This window comes from Oncorhynchus keta, chromosome 31 (assembly GCF_023373465.1).
Source record: "Oncorhynchus keta strain PuntledgeMale-10-30-2019 chromosome 31, Oket_V2, whole genome shotgun sequence".
Classification (NCBI taxonomy): Eukaryota; Metazoa; Chordata; class Actinopteri; order Salmoniformes; family Salmonidae; genus Oncorhynchus; species Oncorhynchus keta.
In genome coordinates, this window is record NC_068451.1 from 25,281,496 (window position 1) to 25,301,106 (window position 19,611).

Sequence of the window (19,611 nt, forward strand, 5' to 3'; positions counted from 1 at the left end):
ATAGAATCAATCTTTATGATGTTTTTAACATTAAACTTCAATAATATTCCAACCGGAGAATTCCTTTGTCTTCAGAAAAGCAAATGGAACGGGAACTACCTCTCATGTGAATGCGCGTGACCAGCTTGTGACTGCTGGCAGACCTCTGACTCATTCCCCTCTCATTCAGCCCCCCTTTACAGTAGAAGTCTCAAACAAGTTTCTAAAGACGAGTGACATCTATTGGAAGCCTTAGGAAGTGCAAGATGACCAATATCCCACTGTATCCCACTGTATCTTCAATAGGGGCTGAGTTGAAAATCGACCAACCTCAGATTTCCCACTTCCTGGTTGGATTTTATCTCAGGTTTTTGCCTGCCATATGCGTTATGTTATACTCACAGACATCATTCAAACAGTTTTAGAAACTTCAGAGTGTTTTCTATCCAAATATACTGATAATATGCATATATTAGCAACTAGGACTGAGGAGCAGGCAGTTTACTCTGGGCACCTCTGGGCACCTTATTCATCCAAGCTACTCAATACTGCCCCCAGCCATAAGAAGTTTTAAGGGTGTTACTGAGAATTTGAAAGCATTTTCTTTTACATTGTATGGTTTTAATATTATAACATAGTATAAACTACCCATCTCATTTTCCTCAAACCATTTCTCCATGTTTTTTTATGCAGAATAAATGCGTGCCATACTGGCCAGAAATGCAGGGCTCCAAAGAGGTGGGGCCGTATGTGGTCACTTGGGTCTCTGAGAGAGATGCCACTGACTACAAGATCAGGGTTATGGAGATCTCCCCTCTGGATCAGGTAGGTACCACCTGCTGGTTCCACTCATCATCACCTCTCTTACCTCTGTTACCACTGTCATCATTGTTACCTCTGTCATCATTGTTACCACTGTCATCATTGTTACCTCTGTCATCATTGTTACCACTGTCATCATTGTTACCACTGTCATCACTGTTACCACTGTCATCATTGTTACCACTGTCATCATTGTTACCTCTGTCATCATTGTTACCACTGTCATCATTGTTACCACTGTCATCACTGTTACCACTGTCATCATTGTTACCACTGTCATCATTGTTACCTCTGTCATCATTGTTACCACTGTCATCATTGTTACCACTGTCATCACTGTTACCACTGTCATCATTGTTACCTCTGTCATCACTGTTACCACTGTCATCATTGTTACCACTGTCATCATTGTTACCACTGTCATCATTGTTACCACTGTCATCACTGTTACCACTGTCATCACTGTTACCACTGTCATCATTGTTACCACTATCATCATTGTTACCTCTGTCATCATTGTTACCACTGTCATCATTGTTACCTCTGTCATCACTGTTACCACTGTCATCATTGTTACCACTGTCATCATTGTTACCACTGTCATCATTGTTACCATTGTCAACACTGCATCACTGTTACCATTATCATCACTGTAATCACTGTTACCATTGTCAACACTGCATCACTGTTACCATTATCGTCACTGTCATCTCTGTTACCATTATCATCTCTGTCGTCACTGTTATCATTATCATCACTGTCATCACTGTTACCTCGGTCATCACTGCAGTCACAGCTTAGCTGAGTTTACAGTATTACTCATGTCTCTCCTCTTTGTCTCGTTCCTCTCCCCTCCTCGTCTGTCCCAGTCGGACTCGGCCCGTACTATCTGGCACTACCAGTACCTGAGCTGGCCCGACCATGGAGTTCCCGAGGAGCCAGGAGGGGTGCTCAGCTTCCTCACTCAGGTCAACACAAAACAGGCCGAGTTCGCCAACGCCGGGCCAATGATCATCCACTGCAGGTATATTCTAGCTGTCTTCCAGCTGTATTCTTACTATATTCCAGCTGTGTTCAGGAAGATAAGTGTCAGTTCTATCCATTCTCCATAGTCTAGAATACATTATAAGAATTTCAGATTATGTTGTTTTTCCAGGATTAAGATTAGTTGTTAAGATTAGTTGCGGTCAGGGTTGCAAAGTGTCGGAAACCTTCCGGTAAATTTCCTGAATTTTTCTGGACATTTCCATGGGAAATTTAGCCTGGTAATTTTGCTTAAATTCATCAAAGAAGTTGGTTTATAACAGTGAACCTTTTTTTGTGGGATACACATAAGACAATTCTAGGTTTTGTGGCATATTTTGGTTCAACTATCCCCAATTCAATGGAATTGCAACCCTCTGCATGCACAGTGTATTCTTCCATCACATGTACAGCTGATCCTCAAGATATTTCACACTAATGAGATGCTATTGAGCCCACACTACCACACTGTCTGAGCCAAGGACTAGATGCTTTCTAGTACATTTTGATTACAATACTGGATGGGGTGAATATATTTCATAGGACATACATGAATGATTGTTTTGTTAACTAGTAAATAGTAGCCAACAGAAAGTGTGTTTAAATCATTTCTAACTTGTTAACAATTTCTGCTAGTTAGTTTTTGCTACCATGTGGGTTTTAGCTTGCTTTAGCCTGCTAATTCACCTGTTTTCATTTTAAAACATTTATCTTACAAAGGCGTTGTTTAATCTAGCTGCTTAAATATTTATCTGTACATGGAATGGTAAAAAATAAAAAAATAAACTATTTTTTTCAAATCTTTACAGGAAAATGCCACTATCTGATGTGTGGAGACATATGTAGAAGGAAAAGCTGTGTACATTTGCAAATACTGTGCCAAATACTGTGCCTTCATATGTGAAGAATGCAACAAAGATGCAGAATCATCTGGCCAAGTGCATAAAGTTCCCTCAGTGCTCACATTAAGCAACCTCTGACAAAAGTCCCTCTTCTATTCGGGGTGAAAATTATGAATCAGACACCTTATCGATAGCAACAGCTCATGGTCCTCCTGGAATGAATCAGACGTTTTTTTTTACTCAATAGAGGAACGTAGTCAGAGCAATGCTGATGAATGTCTTGATCGAGCTGTGTATGCAACTGGTTCACCTCTGATGCTCACAGGCAATGTGTATTTGAAGAGATTTCTGAATGTTCTTCGCCCAGCATACACCCCTCCAACCAGACTCTATCTACTCATTTGCTGGATGCAGAGTTCAACAGAGTTCAAGTGAAGGTCAAGCAAATCATTGAGAAAGCAGACTGTATTGCAATCATCTCTGATGGGTGGTTGAATGTTGGTGGGCAAGGAATAATTAACTGCATCATCTCCACCCCTCAACCATTATTCTATAAGAGCACAGACACAAAGGACAACAGACACACCCGTCTCTACGTTGCAGATGAGCTGAAGGCAGTCATCAAGGACCTTGGACCACAGAAGGTATTTGCACTAGTGACAGACAATGCTGTGAACATGAAGGCTGCTTGGTCTAAAGTCCTATCCTCACATCACACCCATTGGCTGTGCTGCTCATGCATTGAATCTGCTCCTCAAGGACATCATGGCACTGAAAACAATGGATACACTCTACAAAAGAGCAAAGGAAATGGTTAGGTATGTGAAGGCTCAAGTTATAGCAGCAATCTACCTCACCAACCAAAGTAAGAATAATAAGAGCACCACATTGATGCTGCCCAGCAACTCCCGTTGGGGTGGTGTTGTCATCATGTTTGATGACAACAGTCTCCTGGAGGGGAAGGCATCTCTCCAAGAAATGGCCATATCATAGTCTGCTGATATGGACAGCCCCATCAAGAGGATCCTCCCGGATGATGTATTTTGGGAGAGAGTGGTAAGCAGCCTGAAACTCCTGAAACCTATAGCAGTAGCCATTACACGGATTGAGGGAGACAATGCCATCCTGTCTGATGTTCAGACTCTGCTTGCAGATGTAAGAGAAGAAATCCGTATCGCCCTGCCCACTTCACTGTTGCTCCAAGCAGAAGAAACTGCAGTTCTGAAATACATCAAGACTTCTGTCTGAAGCCCATACACGCCACAGCGTACATGTTGGTGAAGAGATCAACGAGGCCTATGGTGTCATCACTTCTGTGTCTCGCCACCTTGGCCTGGATGAGGGCAAAGTTCTTGGCAGAGTGGCGAAGTACACTTCCAAGCAAGGGCTCTGGGATGAAGATATGACAGTCGTGCTAACATATCTCATCAGCCACCTGGTGGAAGGGACTTTGTGGATCTGAGGCTTTTCCCCCTGTTGCCTCCATCATACTCCAAATCCCACCAACATCAGCCGCCTCAGAGTGCAACTGGTCCTTTTTTGGGAACACACACACCAAAGTACGCAACAGGCTGACCAATACAAGGGTTGGAAAATTGGTGGTCATCCGAGCAAATTTGAGGCTTTTTGAGCCATACAAGGTTGGAAAGTGACAATGAAGATGAGGCCTCAGAGTCTGATGTTCAAGAGGTGAACATTGAGGAGGTCCAGGGAGAAGACATGGAAGCCTGAGAGGAAGACAACAAAAGCTTTAGTTTCTAGACTATAATTTTACAGATGTATGTTGAAAACATTTTAGGGAGATGTGATGGATCATTGGGGATCATTCAATATATTTCTTTTGTTGTTCAGTGAAATCATCCCATGTGAAAAGCCAACACATTGAATTAAAGTTCAATTCGTAACTAAATAGCTTTTTTTTATTTCTATTGGAAGGATTTAATAATTTGCAATTATGTCTGCTTATAAGGTAAAATGATTATGTTTTTGTCTCTATATGATATGGTAAATATATCCAATGCAAAAAACATCTACATTTAAATGGTATTCATATTCATTTGTATATATTTCCATTAATTCCCATATATTCCTGTTAATTCCAACAGAAAGTTCCCACCTCTGAATATTCCCCAAAATGTGCAACCTTAGTTGCAGTACTCAGCATTTTAAGTCAACTGACAGTTCATCCTATAGGAATTTTCCCCTTGTGATATCAAAGATAGGGAGGGTCCTTGTACGTTGTTGGTCCCATGACTATTTGTTATGTAAGAAGACATAAGTACAGCATAATAGTGTATAGAGTGTTTACAAGGCTGTTGCAGTACAGTTTAATGACAAAAGCTATTTCCTTTGCTTCTTTACACTGAAAGACATCCATAAGGACAAAGTTCTTATCCAATCCACTGGTCTTTATAATATAACCAAACTGTCACAGTCACGTGTGTGTAAAGTGGTCATCCCTCTCCGTTTGTCTATGAACACTTTACACCTCCAATCACAGAATTACTTAGATGATCAATACTGCTCTAGAACTTATTTCGATACAGTTCATTATTTTCAGTGAATTGCATTGAGCCCAATCACATTGTACTGTACTGACAGTTGTCCCTACAACCCCTCTGTTTGTGTTGTGTTTCTGTGCAGTGCTGGAATAGGCCGAACTGGCACCATTGTGGTGATCGACATGATCATCGAGACCATCGACACGAAAGGTGAGTCTCTTTCATTACCAAAGTTCCTGCATTTCTTCAGATCTTCATGATATTATATTGTATCTTATTATGGCTCTTTTGTCCCATGATCCATTGTAGAATGACAATGTTTTTTTTTGTGGATTGTGATTCTAACTTCCTGGTTGTCCATAGGTCTGGACTGTGACATAGACATCCAGAAGAGCATTCAGATGGTGAGAGACCAGCGGTCAGGCATGGTGCAGACTGAAGCCCAGTACAAGTTCATCTACCTGGCCGTCTCTGAGTACATAGAGGCCTCCAAGACCTACAACAAGGTGAGGGAGAGGGGGGGGGGAGGTTGCAATAGAAGGGAGAGAGGAATATGGGTAATATGGATTCAAATGTATATTGTTCTCTTCTCCCAAGTTAACTGGCTACAGTATGTGTCTACTGACAAACTGTGTTGAAAAACAACATTCCAGAAAATAACAACAACAAGACAGCAGAGAGAGACTCAGACATCAGCTGACACAGAGGGATCTATGTCAATATATACTTTTCACTGTTGTTGAGCATGTTCTTTTGTCCTCCAAACAGATATTTTATCATAGACTGCTTTGTAAAATATGAACACTGACAGTTAGAGGTTGAAATTAACAGAAATTGCTAAATTTCTGGGAAATTGTTAATAAGACTATGACTTAACTCTGCACATTGACTCACCTTATACCACCCATCAAGTCTAACACTCACTGTCCTCTTCTCCCCTTTCTAGGGAGCTGAGACAGAGTATGGAAATTTGCAGTTCAAACACCAGCCTGCCAGCCGCAAGGTCTCCAAGTGAGTTTGTATAGTGTGTGTCTGTGCACATGCCATTGGAGTTCCGTGCATATTCCCATCTCTCCTCAAAACCACATTGGGTCAACGTTCTCTGGCGCAGGCTACACAGTGTAAGAGACACACACACACAGAGAGGAGGTTAGGTAGAGAGAGACAGAAGAGAGAGATAGTGAGAGACACACACAGAGAGAGAGGTTAGGTAGAGAGACACGGAAGAGAGAGATAGTGAGAGACACACACACAGAGAGAGAGGTTAGGTAGAGAGACAGAAGAGAGAGATAGTGAGAGACACACACACAGAGAGAGAGGTTAGGTAGAGAGACACGGAAGAGAGAGATAGTGCGAGACACACACACAGAGAGAGAGGTTAGGTAGAGAGACACGGAAGGGAGATATAGTGAGAGACACACACACAGACAGAGAGGTTAGGTAGAGAGACACGGAAGAGAGAGATAGTGAGAGACACACACAGAGAGAGAGAGGTTAGGTAGAGAGACACGGAAGAGAGAGATAGTGAGAGACACACACAGAGAGGAGGTTAGGTAGAGAGACACGGAAGAGAGAGATAGTGAGAGACACACACACAGAGAGAGAGGTTAGGTAGAGAGACACGGAAGAGAGAGATAGTGAGAGACACACACACACAGAGAGGAGGTTAGGTAGAGAGACACGGAAGAGAGAGATAGTGAGAGACACACACAGAGAGAGAGGTTAGGTAGAGAGACACGGAAGAGAGAGATAGTGAGAGACACACACAGAGAGGAGGTTAGGTAGAGAGACACGGAAGAGAGAGATAGTGAGAGACACACACACAGAGAGAGAGGTTAGGTAGAGAGACAGAAGAGAGAGATAGTGAGAGACACACACACAGAGAGAGAGGTTAGGTAGAGAGACACGGAAGAGAGAGATAGTGAGAGACACACACACAGAGAGAGAGGTTAGGTAGAGAGACACGGAAGGGAGATATAGTGAGAGACACACACACAGACAGAGAGGTTAGGTAGAGAGACACGGAAGAGAGAGATAGTGAGAGACACACACACAGAGAGAGAGGTTAGGTAGAGAGACACGGAAGAGAGAGATAGTGAGAGACACACACACAGAGAGAGGAGGTTAGGTAGAGAGACACGGAAGAGAGAGATAGTGAGAGACACACACAGAGAGAGAGGTTAGGTAGAGAGACACGGAAGAGAGAGATAGTGAGAGACACACACAGAGAGGAGGTTAGGTAGAGAGACACGGAAGAGAGAGATAGTGAGAGACACACACACAGAGAGAGAGGTTAGGTAGAGAGACACGGAAGAGAGAGATAGTGAGAGACACACACACACAGAGAGGAGGTTAGGTAGAGAGACACGGAAGAGAGAGATAGTGAGAGACACACACACAGAGAGAGAGGTTAGGTAGAGAGACACGGAAGAGAGAGATAGTGAGAGACACACACAGAGAGAGAGAGGTTAGGTAGAGAGACACGGAAGAGAGAGATAGTGAGAGACACACACACAGAGAGAGAGGTTAGGTAGAGAGACACGGAAGGGAGATATAGTGAGAGACACACACACAGACAGAGAGGTTAGGTAGAGAGACACGGAAGAGAGAGATAGTGAGAGACACACACACAGAGAGAGAGGTTAGGTAGAGAGACACGGAAGAGAGAGATAGTGAGAGACACACACACAGAGAGAGGAGGTTAGGTAGAGAGACACGGAAGAGAGAGATAGTGAGAGACACACACAGAGAGAGAGGTTAGGTAGAGAGACACGGAAGAGAGAGATAGTGAGAGACACACACAGAGAGGAGGTTAGGTAGAGAGACACGGAAGAGAGAGATAGTGAGAGACACACACACAGAGAGAGAGGTTAGGTAGAGAGACACGGAAGAGAGAGATAGTGAGAGACACACACACAGAGAGAGAGGTTAGGTAGAGAGACACGGAAGAGAGAGAGAGAGGTTAGGTAGAGAGAGACGGAAAAGAGAGAGAGGTTCGGTGGAGAGAGGAGAGAGAGAGAGAGAGAGAGAGAGAGAGAGAGAGAGAGAGAGAGAGAGAGAGAGAGAGAGAGAGAGAGAGAGAGAGAGAGAGAGAGAGAGAGAGAGAGAGAAAGAGAGAGAGTGGATGTGGACTTTCTCACCTCTGTCTCCTAATGAGCCTGGCTCCTATAAGCCATATTGAAAATGGGACCATTGTTTATCATCGTCGTCCCCCGTGTCTCTCCATCCCTCTCCATCCTTCCATCCATCCTGGTTATACAGCTGGCTATAGGGATCACCCTGGTTATACAGCACGGTTCACCCTGCTTATACAGCTGGCTGTAGGGATCACCCTGGTTATACAGCTGGCTATAGGGATCAGAGTTCTTCCTGGTCAGATGACATGGTCAGGAAAGACTCTGGGCCCTAGTAATGAAAGAGCCCCCGAGGCACCCACCTCATGTATAATCAAACCCCAGTCTCTAGTACAGTAGAGTACACCACAGTATAACACCTGTCTCTAGTACAGTATAGTACACCACAGTGTAACCCCTGTCTCTAGTACAGTATAATACACCACAGTATAACACCCGTCACTAGTACAGTATAATACAACACAGTATAACCCGTCTCTAGTACAGTATAGTACACCACAGTATAACACCTGTCTCTAGTACAGTATAGTACACCACAGTGTAACCCCTGTCTCTAGTACAGTAGAGTACAACACAGTGTAACCCCTGTCTCTAGTACAGTATAATACACCACAGTATAACACCTGTCTCTAGTACAGTATAATACACCACAGTATAACACCTGTCTCTAGTACAGTATAGTACACCACAGTATAACACCTGTCTCTAGTACAGTATAGTACACCACAGTGTAACCCCTGTCTCTAGTACAGTAGAGTACAACACAGTGTAACCCCTGTCTCTAGTACAGTATAATACACCACAGTATAACACCTGTCTCTAGTACAGTATAGTACACCACAGTATAACACCTGTCTCTAGTACAGTATAGTACACCACAGTATAACACCTGTCTCTAGTACAGTATAATACACCACAGTGTAACCCGTCTCTAGTACAGTATAATACACCACAGTGCAAACCGTCTCTAGTACAGTATAATACACCACAGTGTAACCCCTGTCTCTAGTACAGTATAGTACACCACAGTGTAACACCTGTCTCTAGTACAGTATAATATACCACAGTGTAACCCCTGTCTCTAGTACAGTATAGTACACCACAGTGTAACACCTGTCTCTAGTACAGTATAATATACCACAGTGTAACCCCTGTCTCTAGTACAGTATAATATACCACAGTGTAACCCCTGTCTCTAGTACAGTATAATACACCACAGTGTAACCCGTCTCTAGTACAGTATAGTACACCACAGTGTAACACCTGTCTCTAGTACAGTATAGTACACCACAGTGTAACCCCTGTCTCTAGTACAGTATAATACACCACAGTGTAACCCCTGTCTCTAGTACAGTATAGTACACCACAGTGTAACCCCTGTCTCTAGTACAGTATAATACACCACAGTGTAACCCGTCTCTAGTACAGTATAATACACCACAGTATAACACCTGTCTCTAGTACAGTATAGTACACCACAGTGTAACACCTGTCTCTAGTACAGTATAATACACTACAGTGTAACCCCTGTCTCTAGTACAGTATAATACACCACAGTGTAACCCGTCTCTAGTACAGTATAGTACACCACAGTGCAAACCGTCTCTAGTACAGTATAATACACCACAGTATAACCCGTCTCTAGTACAGTATAATACACCACAGTGTAACCCCTGTCTCTAGTACAGTATAGTACACCACAGTATAACACCTGTCTCTAGTACAGTATAGTACACCACAGTGTAACCCGTCTCTAGTACAGTATAATACACCACAGTATAAATCAAATTTCAAATCAAATTTATTTATATAGCCCTTCGTACATCAGCTGATATCTCAAAGTGCTGTACAGAAACCCAGCCTAAAACCCCAAACAGCAAACAATGCAGGTGTAAAAGCACGGTATAACACCTGTCTCTAGTACAGTATAGTACACTACAGTGTAACCCCTGTCTCTAGTACAGTATAATACACCACAGTGTAACACCCGTCTCTAGTACAGTATAATACAACACAGTATAACCCGTCTCTAGTACAGTATAATACACCACAGTGTAACACCCGTCTCTAGTACAGTATAATATACCACAGTGTAACACCCGTCTCTAGTACAGTATAGTACACCACAGTATAACCCGTCTCTAGTACAGTATAGTACACCACAGTATAACCCGTCTCTAGTACAGTATAGTACACCACAGTATAACACCTGTCTCTAGTACAGTATAATACACCACAGTATAACACCTGTCTCTAGTACAGTATAGTACACCACAGTATAACCCGTCTCTAGTACAGTATAATACACCACAGTGTGAGTCTGGCACTGGCTTGACATGGGTAGCTCACTGCCCTAAGTTGTGTTGGAAAAACTGTTGGTTGGTTCATCCATTTATCTAATTAGAGTACAGTAGAACGTCTTCCCCGCTGGCCTCTAGTGCCTGCCTGGCCAAGGCTACGGCCACTCAAACATGTAGGTAAGCTCACAATCCAGTATGGTGTCGGTAAGCTCACAATCCAGTATGGTGTAGGTAAGCTCACAATCCAGTATGGTGTAGGTAAGCTCACAATCCAGTATGGTGTAGGTAAGCTCACAATCCAGTATGGTGTAGGTAAGCTCACAATCCAGTATGGTGTAGGTAAGCTCACAATCCAGTATGGTGTAGGTAAGCTCACAATCCAGTATGGTGTAGGTAAGCTCACAATCCAGTATGGTGTAGGTAAGTTCACAATCCAGTATGGTGTAGGTAAACTCACAATCCAGTATGGTGTAGGTAAGCTCACAATCCAGTATGGTGTAGGTAAACTCACAATCCAGTATGGTGTAGGTAAGCTCACAATCCAGTATGGTGTAGGTAAGCTCACAATCCAGTATGGTGTAGGTAAACTCACAATCCAGTATGGTGTAGGTAAGCTCACAATCCAGTATGGTGTAGGTAAGCTCACAATCCAGTATGGTGTAGGTAAGCTCACAATCCAGTATGGTGTAGGTAAGCTCACAATCCAGTATGGTGTAGGTAAACTCACAATCCAGTATGGCGTGGTAAGCTCACAATCCAGTATGGTGTGGGTAAGCTCACAATCCACTGTGGTGTGGGTAAGTTTACAATCCAGAATTCACTGGAGAGCTCTGAGCTGGCTATGTACGGTATGAAATGTGTCACTGTCACCACTTCTGAGTGTATATCTCATAAGCTAGGCCAAACCTGTTTTTACCTGTTGTGGGGCAGTGATGGTATGGTCAGGGTACTGTCAGGGTAGTGTTTGGTTCTGTCAGGGTAATGTTTGGTAGGGTCAGGGTAATGTCAGGGTAGTGTTTGGTAGGGTCAGGGTAATGTCAGGGTAGTGTTTGGTACTGTCAGGGTAGTGTTTGGTAGGGTCAGGGTACTGTCAGGGCACTGTTTGTTAGGGTCAGGGTAGTGTCAGGGTACTGTCATGGTAGTGTTTGGTAGGGTCAGGGTACGGTCAGGGTACTGTCAGAGTAGTGTTTGGTACGGTCAGGATACTGTCAGGGTACTGTTTGGTAGGGTCAGGGTAGTGTCAGGGTAGTGTCAGGGTAGTGTTTGGTAGGGTCAGGGTACTGTCAGGGTAGTATTTGGTATGGCCAGGGTACTGTTAGGTAAGGTCAGGGTACTGTTAGGGTAGTGTTTGGTATGGCCAGGGTACTTTTAGGGTAGTGTTTGGTAAGGTCAGGGTACTGTCAGGGTAGTGTTTGGTACAGTCAGGGTTGTGCCAGGGTAGTGTTTGGTACTGTCAGGGTAATGTTTGGTAGGGTCAGGGTAATGTCAGGGTAGTGTTTGGTACTGTCAGGGTAGTGTTTGGTAGGGTCAGGGTAATGTCAGGGTAGTGTTTGGTACTTTCAGGCTAGTGTTTGGTATGGTCAGGGTACTGTCAGGGCACTGTTTGTTGGGGTCAGGGTAGTGTTAGGGTACTGTCAGGGTACTGTTTGGTAGGGTCAGGGTACTGTCAGTGTACTGGCAGTGTAGTGTCAGGGTAGTGTCTAGTAGGGTCAGGGTACTGACAGGGTAGTGTTTGGTATGGCCAGAGTACTTTTAGGTAAGGTCAGGGTACTGTCAGGGTAGTGTTTGGTAGGGTCAGGGTAGTGTCAGGGTAGTGTTTGGTTCTGTCAGGGTAATGTTTGGTAGGGTCAGGGTAATGTCAGGGTAGTGTTTGGTAGGGTCAGGGTAATGTCAGGGTAGTGTTTGGTACTGTCAGGCTAGTGTTTGGTATGGTCAGGGTACTGTCAGGGCACTGTTTGTTGGGGTCAGGGTAGTGTCAGTGTACTGTCAGTGTAGTGTCAGGGTAGTGTCTGGTAGGGTCAGGGTACTGACAGGGTAGTGTTTGGTATGGCCAGGGTACTGTCAGGGTAGTGTTTGGTAAGGTCAAGGTAGTGTTTTGCACGGTCAGGGTAGTGTCAGGGAAGTGTTTGGTACAGTCAGGGTAGTGTCAGGGTAGTGTTTGGTACGGTCAGGGTAGTGTTTGGTACGGTCAGGGTACTGTCAGGGCACTGTTTGTTATGGTCAGGGTAGTGTTAGGGTACTGTCAGGGCAGTGTTTGGTAGGGTCAGGGTACTGACAGGGTAGTGTTTGGTACGGTCGGGGTAGTGTCAGGGTAGTGTTTGGTAGGGTCAGGGTACTGTTAGGGTAGTGTTTGGTATGGTCAGGGTAGTGTTTGGTATGGCCAGAGTACTGTTACGGTAGTGTTTGGTAAGGTCAAGGTAGTGTTTGGTACGGTCAGGGTAGTGTCAGGGAAGTGTTTGGTACGGTCAGGGTACTGTTAGGTAAGGTCAGGGTACTGACAGGGTAGTGTTTGGTAGGGTCGGGGTAGTGTCAGGGTAGTGTTTGGTAGGGTCAGGGTACTGTCAGTGTAGTGTTTGGTATGGCCAGGGTAGTGTTTGGTACGGTCAGGTTAGTGTCAGGGTAGTGTTTGGTACTGTCAGGGTAGTGTTTGTTACGGTCAGGGTACTGTTAGGTAAGGTCAGGGTACTGACAGGGTAATGTTTGGTACGGTCGGGGTAGTGTTTGGTAGGGTCAGGGTACTGTTAGGGTAGTGTTTGGTATGGCCAGGGTAGTGTTTGGTACGGTCAGGTTAGTGTCAGGGTAGTGTTTGGTACTGTCAGGGTAGTGTTTGTTACGGTCAGGGTACTGTCAGGGTAGTGTTTGGTAGGGTCAGGGTAGTGTTTGGTAGGGTCAGGGTACTGTCAGGGTAGTGTTTGGTAGGGTCAGAGTACTGTCAGGGTAGTGTTTGGTAGGGTCAGGGTACTGTTAGGGTAGTGTTTGGTATGGCCAGGGTAGTGTTTGGTACGGTCAGGTTAGTGTCAGGGTAGTGTTTGTTTGGTACTGTCAGGGTAGTGTTTGTTACGGTCAGGGTACTGTCAGGGTAGTGTTTGGTAGGGTCGCGGTACTGTTTGGTAGGGTTAGGATAGGGTCCGGGTAGTGTTTGGTAGGGTCAGGGTACTGTCAGGGTAGTGTTTGGTAGGGTTAGGATAGGGGCAGGGTAGTGTTTGGTAGGGTCAGGGTACTGTTTAGTAGTGTCAGGGTAGTGTTTGGTAGGGTTAGGGTAGGGTCAGCGTACTGTTTGGTAGGGTTAGGATAGGGTCCGGGTAGTGTTTGGTAGGGATATGATATGCTCAGGGTAGTGTTTGGTAGGTGTTAGGATAAGGTCAGGGTAGTGTTTGGTACAGTCAGGATAGAGTCAGGGTAGTGTTTGGTAGGATTAGGATAGGGCCAGTGTAGTGTTTGGTAGGGTTAGGATAGGGTCCGGGTAGTGTTTGGTAGGGTTAGGGTAGGGTCAGCGTACTGTTTGGTAGGGTTAGGATAGGGTCCGGGTAGTGTTTGCTAGGGTCGCGGTACTGTTTGGTAGGGTTAGGATAGGGTCCGGGTAGTGTTTGGTAGGGTCAGGGTACTGTCAGGGTAGTGTTTGGTAGGGTTAGGATAGGGTCAGGGTACTGTTTGGTAGGGTCAGGGTACTGTTTGGTAGTGTCAGGGTAGTGTTTGGTAGGGTTAGGGTAGGGTCAGCGTACTGTTTGGTAGGGTTAGGATAGGGTCAGGGTAGTGTTTGGTAGGGTTAGGATTGGGTCAGGGTAGTGTTTGGTAGGGTTAGGATTGGGTCAGGGTAGTGTTTGGTAGGGATACGATATGCTCAGGGTAGTGTTTGGTAAGTGTTAGGATAAGGTCAGGGTAGTGTTTGGTACGGTCAGGGTAGTGTTTGGTATGATTAGGATAGGGTCAGGGTAGTGTTTGGTAGGGTTAGGATAGGGTCAGGGTAGTGTTGGGTAGGGTAGGGTCGGGGTAGTGTTTGGTAGGGATATGATATGCTCAGGGTAGTGTTTGGTAGGTGTTAGGATAAGGTCAGGGTAGTGTTTGGTAGGTGTTAGGATAAGGTCAGGGTAGTGTTTGGTACAGTCAGGATAGAGTCAGGGTAGTGTTTGGTAGGATTAGGATAGGGTCAGGGTAGTGTTTGGTAGGGTTAGGATAGGGTCAGGGTAGTGTTGGGTCGGGTCGGGGTAGTGTTTGGTATGGGTTAGGATAGGGTCAGGGTAGTGTTGGGTAGGTTCAGGGTAGTGTTTGGTATGGGTTAGGATAGGGTCTGGGTAGTGTTTGGTAGGCTACTACTAATTGAAGATCTAAAGAGTGCTCCTTTTCTTACACACAAAGAAGCCTACATTTTTTTTTTTTATCTCTCAGCTATTTGAAGCGCTAGGTTTCTAACATTATGTCCTCTCTCTTGTACTGTCTCTCTTTTAGAAACAAGGAACGGGAATTGTATGAAAACCTAGCCAAAGGAAAGAAAGATGTGAAGAAGCAGAAATCAGAGGAGAAGAAGAGTGGCTCTGTGAGAAAAAGATAGAGGATGAGAGAGCTGTATCCTGATGATTTAATATTGAATTTGATATTACATTTTTATTTTAAAAGATTTATCTTAGTGTTTTTTGATATCAAGTGATAAAGTTGATGTCTGTGATATAATTGAGATTATAAAGCAAAGTACTGATAGCGGTGAACCATGGAACCATTCTGCACCCATGCAAATGGTAATGGTTTTAAATGTTTGCTGACAATAAAAGCTCAGAGTAATAAGCATTCATTTCTTTCTTCATCACAAGTGTATTGTATCCATGGATGCACAGCCAATAGAATATTCTGCAATGAATATAATAAAATGCCATGACCAAGGGATCTAGCACAGCGGGGACACACAGCCACTTTGTCATTCCAATGAAAGTTTTGGATAAGACATATCTCTATAATGAGCTATTATGTTTATAGACTAACATTGGAAACATCACTGGGCTCCCCCAGACTCGCCGACGACCCCAAGTGAATGCCCGGAGTGAGATGAAAACTTTGAGCGAGATGAATGAACTTTCCCCCGCCTCCCTCTTCTCCGTATGTGGTACAGAACACAGTCTGCTCTCCAAACAGCGATAGTGAAATGTAGTGAAATGTTTACTGTTAATTTCTTATTGCTTATTTCACTTTTGTTGAATGTTTTTCACGTTTTGGCAATGTAAGCATATGTTTCCCATGCCAATAAAGCAATTGTAAATAGAGAGATGGAGAGAATAGCGTTTAATTAACGCGGAAAGGGCACATACCTACCCAGTTCCCATTTTAGGAAGAGGATTAGTGGAACAAAAGCTGTTTGCATAAAGCTCCGTAGGGAGGAGTTTACGCTTTCCGTTGTGCAACGTTTGCATTAGGGAATCGATACCCGGGAATACCCGGGAATAGAAGGAGTGAAGGGAGCAGAGGACAGTCATTGTGGATACGACCGCCGCTCTAAAACATTCCAGCAGTTCAATCATTCCTTCTAACAATGCGGTAGTGGTGAGAGCAGTTAAGAGAAGAGAAAGAGAGTATCTGTAGAGAAGAGGCAACACTGTGGGTTACAGTTTTCTTTGTTGAGTTCCTCTGCAAAACTAAAGGCTAAAAGATGTCTAAACCAAATTACACAGGAACATTTCACATGGTGTCTCAAGATAACTTCGAGAACTACCTAGCAGCTTTGGGTAAGATTATATGAATCGTAATGTCTTTGTCTGTTACCACATATATTAGCGACAAATGCGTTATTGTAAAAAAGTGTCCAATTCGTGTAGTTGTAAAATGACACGTTAAGAGCTTACTGTACCTCTGCAACTTGCCTCCTTTCATTTGAATTTAACACGATTCATTCATTCTATTTTACTGAAATTAACATATTTTCCCCCTTTATTTGCCTACTGCTTTGAGATTCATTTGACGGGTAGTGACTCATCGAAAGGTTTGCCGTCTCCATTCCCAGAGCCCAGTGATAGATCGTCATGGCGCCTTAGCCTGTAAATGACCCTGGACACAGACAGGGGTGTGTGTGTGCCTCTGTCTGTGCATGTGTGATATCTGGAAACATTAACAGGACATGTGAAAGGACAGACACAGCTGTAGGTCAGAGATGTTGCCTCAGATACACAACCTCATTACTAGAATGGCAAGGTGTTATGTTTGGTTGATTAATTCTCTCCCTCTCTCTCTCCGTCAGATATTAATTTTGCCCTGCGGAAGATAGTGTGTATGTTGAAGCCCACTAAACAGATAGTCCACGACCCGGCCACGGGCAGTATGAAGATCCGCACACTCACCACCTTTAAGGACTTTGATATGGATTTCAAACTGGGTCAGGTCTTCACCGAGGACCTGGGACCTGTGGATGGACGAGTCTGTCAGGTGTGTGTGTGTTTGGAGTTCTACATGTATGGTTGGGTGGGTGGTCTCTGTGTACTTCATCATGTGCTGTTAGTAAAGACAGTGGCTAAATGTATTTCTGTTATCTGGTGATGTTTTCCCTTATGTTTGTCTGTTTCATGGCTTGTTCAGACTTGTTCAAATTCTCTCTAATTGGCTTCATATACATGTACTTGTTATACTACTTTGCTTTGTTTGGGTGAATAGACTTTTTTCCAGCTGTGTGTGTGTGTGTGTGTGGGGTGCTATTTTGTTGTGTGTGTGTGTGTGTGTGTGTGTGTGTGTGTGTGTGTGTGTGTGTGTGGGGGGTGCTATTTTGTTGTGTGTGTGTGTACCTCCTGTTGTTTTCCTGTCATAACCACCCCCTGTTGCTTGTTTTCAGACTGTGCCAAACTGAGAGTGGTACAAGTGTGTGTGTGTGTTAACCCTGTTTTTAGACCACAGTGGACTGGGAGGGTGATAAGCTGGTGTGTGTTCAGAGAGGAGAGAAGGAGGGAAGAGGATGGACACACTGGCTGGAGGGAGACAAGCTACACCTGGTGAGAATGAAGGGAGGGATGGATTAACAGAGAGGGATAAATATTGGAAGGGAATTGGAATAGAGGTGAACACAAGGCCAGAGCAAGGGAGGAAAGCAGGAAAGATTTGGGACGAAAGAAGATACTGGGATTGATATACCATTTTGAAAGTGGGGGATATGCAAATCAGATTTGGTAATGGAAGTTATTCACTGCTTAAGTTGTATGCGTGCACGTGTCCGTGCGTGTGTTTGTGTGAGAACAAATGAGGTCCTTCTAAAAAAAGAGGGGGTGTATGGCCCTCCAGCCTCGTTATGTGTTGCTTGTACATGGGAAAGAAATGTGTGGGGCCCGAAAAAGGAGAAAGAAACAGGAAAACACTTAAGTCTTCAGGGTGAAGGAATGAACAGGAAGAATAAGGAAAGGTTATTGTTTGTTACCATTTTAATGAGCTAAATACAGACTTCAACCAGACTCTTCATAGTGAAGGGATTGGGAGGAGAATCACAAGCTTCTGTTTAGGCCTGTGCTTCAGATGGACTTTAGCTGGGAAATCTGTTTTTGCTTGTGATTACATGCAAATGCTGATTACGATTTCAAACAATCAGCATTGTTTTATTAAACAGCTTCTAATAGAAAACAATACCTCATTGATATTTTGTTCAAATCCGAAAGAGGAGTTTGGAAATAAATAACACTGGGGATCAGGCAGTAAAGGGTGGATTTGGTGAGTAACACAAGAAGAAGTGGAGGGGCGCGAGGGGGAGTGGGATTGAGAGCGGGGAAGTACGTACGTGTGTGTGTGTGTGTGGGGGGGGTGGAGATAAGGATTACAGAGTCCGGAGAGAAAAGATCACAGCGTTTTTATTGTGACTGAGTCCATTAAGGATCCCAAGCAGGCACTCACTTTTCCCAAGCAGGCACTCACTCTCACACTCACCCAACCACGCACTCACTCTCACACACTCACTCTCACACTCACCCACCCAAACTCCTCCTTCTTTTGTCTTTCTCCACCCTCTTCTCAACCCGTCCTTTTTTTGCCCTCTAGGAGATGAGAGTTGGAGATGTGGTTGCCAGGCAACTCTTCAAGAAGGCAGACTGAAACCACTGGGAAGGATCCCGTTCATCAACTCAACATTCATGATTCTCATTAGAAAAGTCTAGGACTTGGTATATAAGTGCCAAAGTTTATACAAATATGATCATCATTGTTTTAAAACCATTACTTAATGTACAACATTTAAGATATTTTTAGTTTTTGAATGTTGTCATGGTACAGTGCAGGGTGAACTGTGTAAACATTCCCAGTGTGTTTCCTCATATAGCACTACGCTAGTTCACAATGCCATTGAATGTTCCCTTTTGTGTTTAATGTGGCTGTTCTGTGTCTTAACTATACCACCTGATGCTCCACACTACAAATACAGATGTTGCCTCTTTATGGTACTGTTCTAACTCTTCCCTTCAATGTGTATTTATGTGTACGCTGTGATCGAAAGTCAGTTCAGCGTTTTTCACTCCCATTGGTTAGGATTTGGGGCTTACCCTTGGTCTGTGCCTAAAGGGCTGTGTTTACACAGGCAGCCCAATTCTGATTTTAAAAAACAAAACAAATTGGTCTTTTGACCAATCCGATCAGCTCTGAAAAACATCTGATGTGGAAAGATCTGATGTTATTGGTCAAAAGACCAATGGAAAACAATAGACTTGGGCTGCCTGTGCGAATGCAGTCCGCAACTGATTTAGCTGTAAATGCTAGCTGATAACACTAGAGGGCAGGGTAAAGCAGTTTGAAGTATGGTAGCTGCTGCTACTCCTATCCTACAGGGGGCAGCAAACAATTAATCGGTGTCCACTCTGGTGTTGTCTACATTTTAGATTCTGCACTTTGCTAAAGCGTCAACTGTTTTGACAGAGTTTTCAATGCTGTGGTTAAAACATCATTGAACAGATGCTGTGATGTTAAAATGAATATATATCTATATACATCTACTTCATCAATCTCTTCTCCACCACTTTGATGTTCATATCAAGTAACTGACAACAACAGGTCGTCATTAGGGAAT

At 44.0% G+C, this 19,611-nt stretch overlaps 2 protein-coding genes across 41 annotated transcripts in view; both read left to right on the top strand.

Moving 5' to 3' along the window:
* LOC118380317 (tyrosine-protein phosphatase non-receptor type 6-like) overlaps nucleotides 1-15,383 on the top strand; it is a 38,590-nt gene extending 23,207 nt beyond the window's left edge. For 8 of the 40 annotated variants that reach the window (XR_008087802.1, XR_008087803.1, XR_008087799.1 and 5 more), the window contains exons 11-16: nucleotides 673-804; nucleotides 1,671-1,825; nucleotides 5,310-5,377; nucleotides 5,531-5,673; nucleotides 6,114-6,430; nucleotides 6,545-15,383. Coding sequence is in view for 1 of the 40 variants with exons in the window: in XM_052489225.1 (XP_052345185.1) it covers nucleotides 673-804; nucleotides 1,671-1,825; nucleotides 5,310-5,377; nucleotides 5,531-5,673; nucleotides 6,114-6,178; nucleotides 15,048-15,150 (666 nt within the window). In the remaining 39 variants the exon portion in view is untranslated. Of the gene's footprint in view, nucleotides 1-672; nucleotides 805-1,670; nucleotides 1,826-5,309; nucleotides 5,378-5,530; nucleotides 5,674-6,113; nucleotides 6,487-6,544 lie in introns of all 40 variants that reach the window. The other 32 variants (XR_008087769.1, XR_008087760.1, XR_008087770.1 and 29 more) reach the window with 32 other exon arrangements.
* A 567-nt stretch (nucleotides 15,384-15,950) lies between these two features.
* Nucleotides 15,951-18,986, top strand: LOC118374224 (retinol-binding protein 1). Its single transcript, XM_052489256.1, has 4 exons — nucleotides 15,951-16,312; nucleotides 16,822-17,006; nucleotides 17,462-17,563; nucleotides 18,594-18,986. The coding sequence occupies exons 1-4, from the start codon at nucleotides 16,237-16,239 to the stop codon at nucleotides 18,645-18,647; spliced, it is 417 nt and encodes a 138-aa protein (XP_052345216.1). The 5' UTR covers nucleotides 15,951-16,236; the 3' UTR covers nucleotides 18,648-18,986.
* The last annotated feature ends 625 nt before the right edge of the window (nucleotides 18,987-19,611 follow it).